Consider the following 15,000-nt stretch of genomic DNA (forward strand, 5'->3'; position numbering starts at 1 on the left):
TAGTGTCATGTTGTGTTGTAGTGTTGCCAGTGGTTCTCTATATTCTCCTGCTTTACCAGTCAACACCTCATCTAGCTTCACCTTAACCTGGTTCAACCGCTCACGAAACAACCTACACACACACAAACACACGTGCACGCACACGCACACACACACGTACAGACACACAGGCACACACACACAAAACCATTCACACACAACACAAAACAAGATTGGTCAGTCAATCGATCAGTCTATATTCTGTATCATATATACAGTACCAGTCAAAAGTTTGGACACACCTACTCATTCCAGGGATTTTCTTTATTTTTACTATTTTCTACATTGTAGAATAATAGTGAAGACATCAAAACTATGAAATAACACATTGTTAAACAGTGTTAAACAAATCAAAATATATTTTATATTTGAGATTCTTCAAAATAGCCACCGTTTTCCTTGATGACAGCTTTGCACACTCTTGGCATTCTCTCAACCAGCTTCATGAGGTAGTCACCTGGAATGCATTTCAATTAACAGGTTTGCCTTGTTAAAAGTTAATTTGTGGAATTTATTTCCTTCTTAATGCATTTGAGCCAATCAGTTGTGTTGTGACAAGGTAGGGGTGGTATACAGAAGATAGCCCTATTTGGTAAAAGACCAAGTCCATATTATGGCAAGAACAGCTCAAATAAGCAAAGAGAAACGACCATCATTACTTTAAGACATGAAGGTTAGACAATCAGGAAAATATCAAGAACTTTGAACGTTTCTTCAAGTGCAGTCGCAAAAACCATCAAGCGCTATGATGAAACTGGCTCTCATGAGGACCGCCACAGGAAAGGAAGACCCAGAGTTACCTCTACTGCAGAGGATAAGTTAATTAGAGTTAACTGCACCTCAGATTGCAGCCCAAATAAATGCTTCACAGAGTTCAAGTAACAGACACATCTCAACATCAACTGTTCAGAGGAGACTGTGTGAATCAGGCCTTCATGGTCGAATTGCTGCAAAGAAACCACTACTAAAGGACACCAATAATAAGAAGAGACTTGTTTGGGCCAAGAAATACGAGCAATGGACATTAGACCGGTGGAAATCTGTCCTTTGGTCTGATGAGTCCAAATTAGAGATTTTTGGTTCCAACCGCCATGTCTTTGTGAGACGCAGAGTAGGTGAACGGATGATCTCTGCATGTGTAATTCCCACCGTAAAGCATGGAGGAGGAGGTGTGGTGGTGCTTTGCTGGTGACACTGTCTGTGATTTATTTAGAATTCAAGGCACACTTAACCAGCATGGGTACCACAGCATTCTGCAGCGATACGCCATCCCATCTGGTTTGGGCTTAGTGGGACTATCATTTGTTTTTCAACAGGACAATGACCCAAAACACACCTCCAGGCTGTGTAAGGGCTATTTGACCAAGAAGGAGAGTGATGGAGTGCTGCATCAGATGACCTGGCCTCCACAATCACCCGAACTCAACCCAATTGAGATGGTTTGGGATGAGTTCGACCGCAGAGTGAAGGAAAAGCAGCCAACAAGTGCTCAGCATATGTGGGAAATCCTTCAAGAATGTTGGAATATCATTCCAGGTGAAGCTGGTTGAGAGAATGCCAAGAGTGTGCAAAGCTGTCATCAAGGAAAAGGGTGGCTACTTTGAAGAATCTAAAATCAAAAATATATTTTGATTTGTTTAACACTTTTTTAGTTTTGATGTCTTCACTATTATTCTACAATGTAGAAAATAGTAAAAATTAAGAAAATCCCTTGAATGAGTAGGTGTGTCCAAACTTTTGACTGGTACTGTAAGTAAATATAAACTGGGTGGTTTGAGCCCTGAATACTGATTGGCTGAAAGCTGTGGTATACGGTCTGATATACCATGGCTTTCAGCCAACCAGCACTCAGGGTATCACAAAACATATATTTTTACTCTTCTAATTATGTTGGTAACCAGTTTATAATAGCAATAAGGCACCTCAGAGGTTTGGGCTGTACCCACTCCAAGTTGCGTCGTTCCTAAGAACATGCTAATGTTAGCCCAGTCCACTAGGGACCTGTTTTCATTGTATTACGTTAGTAATCAGTAACCTGTGTGTGTGTTTGTATTGTGTTATTATTTAGTTAGTTAGTAAATCAATAATTAAGCCAATTTGTGTATTGCTGATTCATCCATAAGGTTAGGGTTCTTGCAGGTTCAAGGATTATGCGACGTTCAGAACGAGACTGATAAGAGGGAATTACTGAATAAGTGACTGTTATCGATATATAACATATATATCTTCTAAGAGTTTAATTTGGGAGATGGTAACTCGTTAAACAACTTATTCCGTGGTGCCCCAAATTCCTAATGAGTTAATTGTTACATGATTAATTGAATAGAGTGATAATTAAACATAGTTAGGTGATTCAATAAATAACAGTCATACATTAAAGTAAGTCATGTCACATTTACATTACATTTACGTCATTTAGCAGACGCTCTTATCCAGAGCGACTTACAAATTGGTGCATTCACCCTATAGCCAGTGGGATAACCACTTTACAATTATTATTATTTTTTTATTTTTTTTGGGGGGGGGTAGAATGATTACTTTATCCTATCCCAGGTATTCCTTAAAGAGGTGGGGTTTCAAATGTCTCCGGAAGGTGGTGAGTGACTCGACACATGTCACGACACATGGAATGGATGGGATAATCAACTATAATCCATACTCCACTAGCGTGTTGTGGAACACACCTTCCGTGTCGTTCCTTAAAACGCCTTCTTGATGATCCCTTTTCCTAAGCCTTGGATCAATCAACCAATCAACGTCAATCAATCAACCAATTAATCAATCCATCAATGAGACTTACTTGTCTTTCAGTTCCAGGAACTGTTTTTCTAGGTCTGACATCTCATCTAGGCACTCTCCTCTCCTCCTCTCACAGTCCTCATCATCCATCTCTAGAGAAAGAGAAAGAGAAAGGGAGGGAGGGAGGGAGGGAGGGAGGGAGGGAGGGAGGGAGAGAGAAAAGGAGAGGGGGAGGGAAAGAGGGAGAGGGAGAGAGAGAGAGCAAGAGAGCGAGCGGGAGAGAGTGAGGGAGAGAGAGAGAGAGAGAGAGAGAGAGAGCAGGGAGGGGGAGAGAGCAGGGAAGGGGAGAGAGAAGAGAGAGAGAGAGAGAGAGAGAGAGAGAGAGCAGGGAGGGGGAGGGAGAGAGAGAGAGAGAGAGAGAGAGAGAGAGCAGGGAGGGGGAGAGAGAAGATACTTTTAGATGCTCTTCATTATGTCAGTAAAGAAAGAGTCAAAAAAGGAGAAAACAAAAGAAGAGAAAACTGTCTTCATCATCAGTTATCTTACCTGAACTCTCCTCTTCCTCCTCTTCCTCCTCCTCGCTATCGTCCGAGTCGCTCTCCCTCTCCTCCGTGCTCTCCTCCATGGTTTCTTCCTCCCCCTCTCCTCTCTCTCTCTCCCTCTCTTCCTCCATCTCTCCGTTGGCCTCTGGTAGTTCACTCTCTCCCTCCACTTCCATCTCTTCCTCTGGTTCTCTGACAGAGGGCTGGGCCGGCATCACTGAGAGAAAGACAGAGGGTGAGAGGAAAGAAAGACAGAAATAATAACTAGGTTAGTGCGCACCGTTAACTAGCTAGCCATTTCAAACCGGTTCCACGTTATATAAAAATTATAGTTTTAACCATGTTTTAAGGCTATAAAGTGTTTGTTTACATTTACATTGTTTACAAACATTGGAGTAAAAAATATATATATATATATATATATATTGGGTTCTGATTACTGGGTACTAAAGCTGAACAAAGCTCACGAGGCATTTATAAGTTATATTCTTCAAGAATCAATTGGTATATCATTCATTGATTAATTCATTAATTCATTTATAAGTCTAAACATGTACGTAGCAACTAACGGATTCTAGCTTTAACCATTATAACATATTTATAAACTATATAGGCCTGACATAGTAACCTATTTACAATATAGGCCTAATGTATGCATTTATACACAAATATTAATTACACCTCATAACCAAGAGTATTCCTAGCAGCTATATCCTCCATCTTCTAGGCTTTTTTGGATAGAAACATAGAATTATAGAAATATAGCCTACCTACAGTCATTTTACCCGTATGTCAACAACAGCAAAAGTAGGCTCGCCGCGGGCCGGGTGGCGCAGTGGTCATCCGAGAGACTACACCGGATGGTCCTTCCAACTCGAGAGCTACCGTATGGCTTCCGTGATGTCGCCTGCACTGAGATCACACTGTACGAAATGTACGCGGCCTCTCGCGACCAAACGAATACACAAACGTAACCGAATATTGCATTTTTAAATCGTTTTTTATTAGGCTATCCAACGGACAAAACGTCCAATACCTGGATTGATCATTTATTTGCTGTTGACAGCAAATGTATGCGAGATCACTATCCCCTGTCTGCGACAGAGGTGGTAGTTGTTAACATTGTAGCCCTATCGAACGTAGTGTTATCATATCATCGCATATAAAGTAAAGAAGACTAAATGTTTCCGAGACATTCACAGCACTGCTGCTATGTATGATGCAGACATGAAATCGTATTGACAGAGGAACAGTGGGTTGTTTCGGACGCCAACTTGCTGTTCTAACGCGGATTATGAAGAAGAAGAGGCAGACAGAGAGATGGTCAGATGATCAACTAGGCTGTAAATAACAAACGGTAGTAAAATACGGAAACCAAGCATAAAAACAAAAATAGCCTACTTACCTTTTACGGTTTGTATGTTCTATACTCCAATACTATAAAGTACAGTTATATTATCACAGTATTCAAACTAGGCTACTTCCTTTTCAGTTGCAGTACAGTTCTACTGCTACTTTTGCCGGACTCTAAAATTCTACAATCTAGCCAATCAACGCAGAGCTCTAACACCTGAATAGCCAATAGAAACCATCCTGTGAGATATTACTGTACTGTCCTAACCAATCAGAGGCCAAAACTGAGATCTCGACAACCAATCGGTTCATAAAAAACTGATTTCTTGAAGCAATGGGAAATTCTATCAATGTCACCAACTCATGTGTTTTCGAGGATTTCTGTATATTTATGCACCAGTGGAGGCTGCTGAGGGGAGGACATCTCATGATAATAGCTGGAAAGGTTTAAATGGAATGGCATCAAACACATGGAAACCATGGAAACCATGTGTTTGATGTATTTGATACCATTCCACTACAGCCATTACCACGAGCCCGTCCTCCCCAATTAATGTGCCACCAACCTCCTGCGATATACAGTTGGAAGTCAGAAGTTTACATACACCTTAGCCAAATACATTTAAACTCAGTTTTTCACAATTCCTGACATTTAATCCTAGTAAACATTCCCTGTATTAGGTCAGTTAGGATCACCACTTTATTTTAAGAATGTGAAATGTCAGAATAATAGTAGAGAGAATTATTTCTTTCAGCTTTTATTTATTTCATCACATTCCCAGTGGGTCAGAAGTTTACATACACTCAATTAGTATTTGGTAGCATTGCCAGCATGATGCTGCCACCCCGTGCTTCACGGTTGGGATGGTGTTCTTCGGCTTGCAAGCACACCCTTTTTCTTCCAAACATAACGATGGCCAAACAGTTCTATTTTTGTTTCATCAGACTAGAGGACATTTCTCCTAAAAGTACGATCTTTGTCCCCATGTGCAGTTGCAAACCGTAGTCTGGCTTTTTTATGGCGGTTTTGGAGCAGTGGCTTCTTCCTTGCTGAGCGGCCTTTCAGGTTATGTCGATATAGGACTTGTTTTACTGTGGATATAGATACTTTTGTACCGGTTTCCTCCAGCATCTTCACAAGGTCCTTTGCTGTTGTTCTGGGATTGATTTGCACTTTTCGCACCAAAGTACGTTAATCTCTAGGAGACAGAACACGTCTCCTTCCTGAGCGGTATGACGACTGCATGGTCCCATGGTGTTTATACTTGCGTACTATTGTTTGTACAGATGAACGTGGTACCTTCAGGCGTTTGGAAATTGCTCCCAAGGATGAACCAGACTTGTGGAGCTCTACAATTTTTTTTCTGAGGTCTTGGCGGATTTCTTTTGATTCTCCCATGATGTCAAGCAAAGGCACTGAGTTTGAAGGTAGACCTTGAAATACATCCACAGGTACACCTCCAATTGACTCAAATTATGTAAATTAGCCTATCAGAAGCTTCTAAAGCCATGACATCATTTTCTGGAATTTTCCAAGCTGTTTAAAGGCACAGTCAACTTAGTGTATGTTAACTTCTGGCCCACTGGAATTGTCTGTAAACAATTGTTGGAAAAATTACTTGTGTCATGCACAAAGTAAATGTCCTAACCGACTTGCCAAAACTATAGTTTGTTAACAAGACATTTGTGGAGTGGTTGAAAAACACCTAAGTGTATGTAAACGTCCGACTTCAACTGTACACTGAACAAAAATATAAACGCAACATGCAACAACTTCAAAGATTTTACTGAGTTACAGTTCATATAAGGAAATCAGTCAATTGAAATGAATCCATTAGGCCCTAATCTATGGATTAAACATAACTGGGAATACAGATATGCATCTGTTGGTCACAGATACCTTTAAAAAAAGGTAGGGGTGTGGATCAGAAAACCAGTCAGTATCTGGTGTGACCACCATTTGCCACATGCAGCGCAACACATCTCCTTCGCATAGAGTTGATCAGGTTGTTGATTGTGGCCTATGGAATGTTGTCCCACTCCTCTTCAATGGCTGTGCGAAGTTGCTGGATATTGGCGGGAACTGGAACACGCTGTCGTGCACGTCGATCCAGAGCATTCCAAACATGCTCTATGGGTGACATGTCTGGTGAGTATGCAGGCCATGGATGAACAGGGACATTTTCAGCTTCCAGGAATTGTGTACAGATCCTTGTTGACATGGGGCCGTGCATTATCATGCTGAAACATGAGGCGATGGCGGTGGATAGATGGCACAACAATGGGCCTCAGGATCTCGTCACGGTATCTCGGTTAATTCAAATTGCCATCGATAAAATGTGTTCGTATCTTATGCCTGCCCTTTACTATAACCCCAGCGCCACCATGGGGCTCTCTGTTCACAACGTTGACATCAGCAAACCGCTCGCCCCACACAACGCCTTACACGTGGTCTGATCGGAAGAGGAGGCAGAGAAATGGAGGGAGACTGTAGATGAAGAGGAAGAGGAGGCAGAGAAATGGAGGGAGACTGTAGATGAAGAGGAGGGAGATAAACATTCACCTTTCAGCAGGACAATAACCTGAAACAATAAGGCCAAATATACACTTGAGTTACTTAACAAGACGACATGGAATGTTCCTGAGTGGCGTAGTTACCATAACCCCAGCGCCACCATGGGGCACTCTGTACACAACGTTGACATCAGCAAACCGCTCTCCCACACGACGCCATACACGTGGTCTGCTATCTACCCGGTACAGTTGAAATCGGGATTCATCCGTGAAGAGCACACTTCTCCAGCGTGCCAGTAGCCATTGAAGGTGAACATTTGCCCACTGAAGTCGGTTACGACGCCGAACTGCAGTCAGGTCAAGACCCTGGTGAGGACGACGAGTACGCAGATGAGCTTCCCTGAGACGGTTTCTGACAGTTTGTGCAGAAATTCTTCGGTTGTGCAAACCCACAGTTTCATCAGCTGTCTGGGTGGCTGGTCTCAGACGATCCCGCAGGTGAAGAAGCTGGATGTGGAGGTCCTGGGCTGGCGTGGTTACACGTGGTCTGCGGTTGTGAAGCATATTGGATGTACTGCCAAATCCTCTAAGACGACGTTGGAGGCGGCTTATGGTAGAGAAATGAACATTCAATTACAAACTGCTTCAAAACTTGAGACATCTGTGGCATTGTGTTGTGACAAAACTGCACATTTTAGAGTGGCCTTTTATTGTCCCCAGCACAAGGTGCACATGGGTAATGATCATGCTGTTTAATCAGCTTCTTGATTTGCCACACCTGCCAGGTGGATGGATTATCTTGGCAAAGGAGAAATACTCACTAACAGGGATGTAAACAAATTTGTGCACAACATTTGAGAGAAATAAGCTTTTTGTGCGTATGGAACATTTCTGGGATCTTTTATTTCAGCTCATGAAACATGGGACCAACACTTTACATGTTGAGTTTATATTTTGGTTCAGTATACAGTACATTATAAAAATGGGATGCACATACTGACAAACATCCTGCAGGTGGTGATAAAACCATTTCCAATGTCAGTGTCATAACACGTTGTCACACACACATCCACATATGAACACACACACACATCCACATATTTTTTTTACATTTTTTTACATTTTTAGTCATTTAGCAGACGCTCTTATCCAGAGCGACTTACAGTTAGTGAATACATACTTTTTTTTTTTTTTTTTTTATACCCCCCGTGGGAATCGAACCCACAACCCTGGCATTGCAAACGCCATGCTCTATCAACTGAGCTACATCCCTGCAGGCCATTCCCTCCCCTACCCTGGACGACGCTGGGCCAATTATGCGCCGCCCATGAGTCTCCCGGTCGCGGCCGGCTGCGACAGAGCCTGGATTCGAACCAGGATCTCTAGTGGCACAGTTAGCACTGCGATGCAGTGCCTTAGACCACTGCGCCACTCAGGAGTACATATGAACACACACACACACATCCACATATGAACACACACACATCCACATATGAACACACACACGTTAGTCATTTTAACATATTTTTATTAAAGTTGCATAAAAGTGTAACAGAATTGTGGTAAAACAAGAACCTGTCGCTACATTTAGTTCTTCAGTTTGTCTGTTTTTTTTCATAAAACACATCACTTCTAAAACAGCATTTCAATATTCAAAGTTGTCATACAGTAAAAACATGTCTGACACAACCAACAACAGTATCAGGGCTGCTTCTCAAATGACACCCTATTCCCTATCTAGTGCACTACTTTAGACCAGAGAATGGCACCCTATTCCCTATATAGTGCACTACTTTAGACCAGAGAATGACACCCTATTCCCTATATAGTGCACTACTTTAGACCAGAGAATGGCACCCTATTCCCTATATAGTGCACTACTTTAGACCAGAGAATGGCACCCTATTCCCTATATAGTCCACTACTTTAGACCAGAGAATGGCACCCTATTCCCTATATAGTCCACTACTTTAGACCAGAGAATGGCACCCTATTCCCTATATAGTGCACTACTTTAGACCAGAGAATGGCACCCTATTCCCTATATAGTGCACTACTTTAGACCAGAGAATGGCACCCTATTCCCTATATAGTGCACTACTTTAGACCAGAGAATGGCACCCTATTCCCTATATAGTGCACTACTTTAGACCAGAGAATGGCACCCTATTCCCTATATAGTGCACTACTTTAGACCAGAGAATGGCACCCTATTCCCTATATAGTGCACTACTTTAGACCAGAGAATGGCACCCTATTCCCTATATAGTGCACTACTTTAGACCAGAGAATGGCACCCTATTCCCTATATAGTGCACTACTTTAGACCAGAGAATGGCACCCTATTCCCTATATAGTGCACTACTTTAGACCAGAGAATGGCACCCTATTCCCTATATAGTGCACTACTTTAGACCAGAGAATGGCACCCTATTCCCTATATAGTGCACTACTTTAGACCAGAGAATGGCACCCTGTTCCCTAAATAGTGCACTACTTTAGACCAGAGAATGGCACCCTGTTCCCTATATAGTGCACTACTTTAGACCAGAGAATGGCACCCTATTCCCTATATAGTGCACTACTTTAGACCAGAGAATGGCACCCTATTCCCTATATAGTGCACTACCTTTGACCAGAGCCCTATAGGTAAGTAAATAGCCAGAACAGCCCATAGGCTCCTGCCCTAACTCCTGTTTCTGTAGCGGGAGGCAGCTTGATGTACAAGTACAATCCCTGTACAGGAGGCTAGTCTATCGCAAAAGTAGTGCACTATATAGGGAATAGGGTGCCATTCTCTGGTCTAAAGTAGTGCACTATATAGGGAATAGGGTGCCATTCTCTGGTCTAAAGTAGTGCACTATATAGGGAATAGGGTGCCATTCTCTGGTCTAAAGTAGTGCACTATATAGGGAATAGGGTGCCATTTGGGACGCATGGAGCCATTTGGGACGCACTCTAGGTATTATAATAGTAATAATACACACAGTAATAATTGACCTAGAATAGATATTTGCATCTAAAGAGATCTAGATGACCTCTAGATGACCTCTAGATGACCTCTAGATGACCTCTTTCCTAAACAACAACAGGATCTCCTTTTTAAAAAGAGGAAGAGTAAAAGAGAAACGGAAACATTTCGTCGTGTTTTTTTGTTGTTTAAAAATTGTTCTGTTAAAAATGAATGTCTCCTTTTATTTGGTTTGTAACTTCAATAAAGACCTAAGGCAACGTCAGTTATTAAAAAAGAGATGGAGGGATGGAGGGAGAGAGGGCTGGATGGAGGGAAGGAGAAAGGGAAGGAGGGTGGGAAGTAGAGAGGGATGGAGAGAAGGAGAGGGATGGAGGGTGGGAAGGAGAGAGGGATGGAGGGTGGGAAGGAGAGAGGGATGGAGGGTGGGAAGGAGAGGGATGGAGGGTGGGAAGGAGAGGGGGATGGAGGGTGGGAAGGAGAGGGAAGGAGGGATGGAGGGTGGGAAGGAGAGGGATGGAGGGTGGGAAGGAGAGGGATGGAGGGATGGAGGGTGGGAAGGAGAGAGGGATGGAGGGTGGGAAGGAGAGGGAAGGAGGGATGGAGGGTGGGAAGGAGAGAGGGATGGAGGGTGGGAAGGAGAGGGAAGGAGGGATGGAGGGTGGGAAGGAGAGAGGGATGGAGGGTGGGAAGGAGAGAGGGATGGAGGGTGGGAAGGAGAGGGAAGGAGGGTGGGAAGGAGAGGGAAGGAGGGTGGGAAGGAGAGAGGGAAGAGGGTGGGAAGGAGAGAGGGATGGAGGGGTGGAAAGGAGAGAGGGATGGAGGGTGGAAAGGAGAGAGGGGTGGAGGGTGGGAAGGAGAGAGGGGTGGACCGTGGGAAGGAGAGAGGGGTGGACCGTGGGAAGGAGAGAGGGGTGGACCGTGGGAAGGAGAGAGGGGTGGACCGTGGGAAGGAGAGAGGGGTGGACCGTGGGAAGGAGAGAGGGGTGGACCGTGGGAAGGAGAGAGGGGTGGAGGGTGGGAAGGAGAGAGGGGTGGAGGGTGGGAAGGAGAGAGGGATGGAGGGTGGGAAGGAGAGAAGGAGAGAGGGAAGGAGGGAAGGAGAGAGGGAAGGAGGGTGGGAAGGAGAGAAGGAGAGAGGGAAGGAGAGAAGGAGAGAGGGAAGGAGAGAGGGAAGGAGAGAGGGAAGGAAAGAGGGACGGAGAGAGGGACGGAGAGAGGGACGGAGAGAAGGAGAGAGGGAAGGAGGGTGGGAAGGAGAGAGGGATGGAGGGAGGGAAGGAGAGAGGGAAGGAGAGAAGGAGAGAAGGAGAGAGAGAAGGAGAGAAGGAGAGAGGGAAGGAGAGAAGGAGAGAGGGAAGGAGGGTGGGAAGGAGAGAAGGAGAGAGGAAAGGAGAGAAGGAGAGAGGGAAGGAGAGAAGGACGGAGAGAAGGAGAGAGGGAAGGAGAGAGGGATGGAGAGAGGGAAGGAGAGAGGGATGGAGGGAGGGAAGGAGAGAGGGAAGGAGGGAGGGCCAAAGAGAGAGACATGGGGTGAGTGAGAGAGCTGCATGATTGGCAACACTAAGGCCTTGTGAGGCAGCCAAGCCACGAAGAGTAAGACCCCTGATTCCCTCTCTCTTTCTCCATTTATCTCACTTTGTGTGTGTGTTGGCGAGAGAGTGCCTGTTTGTGTGTGTGTGTGTTTACCAGTGTGTTCACATCTGTGTGTGAGCATGAAGGAGCAGCAGCTGTGGTCTGTGTTTCTGCTGTGTGGTGTGTGTGTGTGTGTGTGTGTGGCTATTTCGATGAACACATCCAGACACATTTTCCACTACACAGTGCCCCTCCCCCCCTCTCCCTCCCCCCCCCTCATTGGTTTACTGATCTACTGAAAACCCTCTACAAGAGTCCTCACTGAAAAAGCCCTTCACTGCACACTATGGAGCATTAAATATTTTACAGAACAAATAAACTAAAAAGTGATACAGAGGGAAATAGAACTAGACAGAAACAAGGTCACTTTGTCAAGTCCCCTGGTGTGTGTGTGTGTGTGTGTGTTTTCACTGTGGGTCGAGACTACACACACACACACACACACGCGACAAACACACAGCTACGTACACACTGTATTATACACAGGAGCCGGTCCCATCCTTAAATCTATAAATCCCAAATGGCACCCTATAACCTAGTCCACTACTTTTTGGCCAGAGCCCTGGTGAAATGTAGTGGACTATAAAAAAGGCAATAACGTGCCATTTGGAACTCATCCTAAAACTCCCCACTACTAAACATCAGAATATATCCTGGGCTTGGCTTACAGCTACATTATCGTATGCTATGTTCGCTGGCATCACCTTAACATGAGAAATATGACCGATCGTATGATCATTTAACAACAATTCAAACCCCTTAAAAAAAATTACATCAAAATAAAATGTAAACTAAATAAAATATTAAAATAAAACCACAGGATATGACGTCATAAGCCCTGCTTAGATCTGATTGGCTGCTTCAATCACCTCTCTTACGCCTCTGCCCCTTCTCTCCTCCCTTCCTCCTCCTTCCTCCTCCTTCCTCCTCCCTCTTCCTCCATCTCTGAGGAAGCCAAGCTCCTATTTCTTCTGTGGGGTGAGGTTGGGGTGAGGGAGGAGAGAAGGGGGTGAGACAGGGTTGAGGTTATTTCTTCTGGGGGGTGGTGAGTTTCTGCATGCCACGTATCTTATCCAGCAGATCAGACACAAAGTCCTACAGGGAGAGAAGAGGGACAAAACACACCATTAGTAACAACATCCTACAGAGAGAGAAGAGGGACAAAACACACCATTAGTAACAACATCCTACGGAGAGCGAAGAGGGACAAAACACACCATTAGTACAAAGTCTAAACATACATAGATAAAATGGCGGACTCAAAAGACAGACAGAGGCCCGTCCAGGAACAACACCTAGCCTCTTAGGGAGCTCATGTAGACCTCAAACAGGGCTGTTCCATGTGGGTCCTGGAAAACACTTCTGGTTTTTCGTCCTCTCCTTCTATTAAGGGACCAGTTCAGACCTGGGACACCAGGTGAGCGCAATTAACTACCAGGTAGAAACAAACACCAGACGGGTTTGGGCCCTCCAGGACTGACATTGAACAGCCCTGATAAATTAATTGGATAGGTATGGTGGTAGTTCCATAGTTTAAAATCTTGTCCACTAATAACCCATGAGTGCAAGACGTTGAAAAGACATAGAAAATACGTATTTTCAACGATGTTGTGCTCACTGATAAGCTGGGTGGAGAGATTCCTTACACCTATCCAAATCCTCTCAGATCTACACGTGTCTAGGGCAGGGTTTTTCCCAAACTCGGTCCTGTGGCCCCCCCCTCCAACCCTGTTCCTGGAGAGCTACCCTCCTGTAGGTTTAACTCCAACCCTGTTCCTGGAGAGCTACCCTCCAGTAGGTTTTTCGCTCCAACCCTGTTCCTGGAAAGCTACCCTCCAGTAGGTTTTAACTCCAACCCTGTTCCTGGAGAGCTACCCTCCTGTAGGTTTTAACTCCAACCCTGTTCCTGGAAAGCTACCCTCCTGTAGGTTTTAACTCCAACCCTGTTCCTGGAGAGCTACCCTCCAGTAGGTTTTAACTCCAACCCTGTTCCTGGAGAGCTACCCTCCAGTAGGTTTTTCGCTCCAACCCTGTTCCTGGAGATCTACCCTCCTGCAGGTTTTCGCTCCAACCCTGTTCCTGGAGAGCTACCCTCCAGTAGGTTTTTCGCTCCAACCCTGTTCCTGGAGAGCTACCCTCCTGTAGGTTTTAACTCCAACCCTGTTCCTGGAGAGCTACCCTCCTGTAGGTTTTAACTCCAACCCTGTTCCTGGAGAGCTACCCTCCTGTAGGTTTTAACTCCAACCCTGTTCCTGGAGAGCTACCCTCCAGTAGGTTTTAACTCCAACCCTGTTCCTGGAGAGCTACCCTCCTGTAGGTTTTTCGCTCCAACCCTGTTCCTGGAGATCTACCCTCCTGCAGGTTTTCGCTCCAACCCTGTTCCTGGAGAGCTACCCTCCTGCAGGTTTTCGCTCCAACCCTGTTCCTGGAGAGCTACCCTCCTGTAGGTTTTCGCTCCAACCCCAGTTGTAATGAACCTGACTCAGCTGATCAACCAGCTAATTATTAGATTCAGGTGTGCTAGATTAGGGTTGGAGTGAAAACCTGCAGGAGGGTAGATCTCCAGGAACAGGGTTGGCGCAGAAACCTTCAGGAGGGTAGATCTCCAGGAACAGGTTAGGAGTTAAAACCTACAGGATCAAATCAAATCAAATCAAATTTTATTGGTCACATGCGCCGAATACAACAGGTGCAGACATTACAGTGAAATGCTTACTTACAGCCCTTAACCAACAGTGCATTTATTTTAAACATAAAAAGTAAGAATAAAACAACAAAAAAAGTGTTGAGAAAAAAAGAGCAGAAGTAAAATAAAGTGACAGTAGGGAGGCTATATATACAGTAAAATAAAGTGACAGTAGGGAGGCTATATATACAGGGGGGTACCGTTGCAGAGTCAATGTGCGGGGGCACCGGCTAGTTGAGGTAGTTGAGGTAATATGTACATGTGGGTAGAGTTAAAGTGACTATGCATAAATACTTAACAGAGTAGCAGCAGCGTAAAAAGGATGGGGTGGGGGGGCAGTGCAAATAGTCCGGGTAGCCATGATTAGCTGTTCAGGAGTCTTATGGCTTGGGGGTAGAAGCTGTTGAGAAGTCTTTTGGACCTAGACTTGGCACTCCGGTACCGCTTGCCGTGCGGTAGCAGAGAGAACAGTCTATGACTAGGGTGGCTGGAGTCTTTGACAATTTTGAGGGCCTTCCTCT

General features: G+C 44.7%; 2 protein-coding genes across 2 annotated transcripts in view; both read right to left on the reverse strand.

Annotated features, from left to right (window-relative positions):
* brms1 (BRMS1 transcriptional repressor and anoikis regulator) overlaps positions 1 to 4,830 on the reverse strand; it is a gene marked incomplete at its 3' end in the record, with an annotated part of 10,959 nt that extends 6,129 nt beyond the window's left edge. The window contains exons 1-4 of the mRNA XM_084194656.1: positions 4,726 to 4,830; positions 3,325 to 3,537; positions 2,840 to 2,930; positions 1 to 112 (exon numbers count right to left, since the gene is read on the reverse strand). The exon at positions 1 to 112 is cut by the window's left edge and continues 16 nt beyond it. Coding sequence (XP_084050782.1) covers positions 1 to 112; positions 2,840 to 2,930; positions 3,325 to 3,535 — 414 coding nt within the window. The 5' untranslated portion in view covers positions 3,536 to 3,537; positions 4,726 to 4,830. The remainder of the gene's footprint in view (positions 113 to 2,839; positions 2,931 to 3,324; positions 3,538 to 4,725) is intronic.
* Positions 4,831 to 12,291: 7,461 nt separating this feature from the next.
* ppp1r14bb (protein phosphatase 1, regulatory (inhibitor) subunit 14Bb) overlaps positions 12,292 to 15,000 on the reverse strand; it is a 37,412-nt gene continuing 34,703 nt past the window's right edge. The window contains exon 3 of the mRNA XM_084194655.1: positions 12,292 to 12,888. Coding sequence (XP_084050781.1) covers positions 12,820 to 12,888 — 69 coding nt within the window. The 3' untranslated portion in view covers positions 12,292 to 12,819. The remainder of the gene's footprint in view (positions 12,889 to 15,000) is intronic.

The sequence above is a fragment of the Coregonus lavaretus genome, assembly GCF_964263955.1.
Source record: "Coregonus lavaretus genome assembly, contig: HAP1_SCAFFOLD_3512, whole genome shotgun sequence".
NCBI lineage: Eukaryota > Metazoa > Chordata > Actinopteri > Salmoniformes > Salmonidae > Coregonus > Coregonus lavaretus.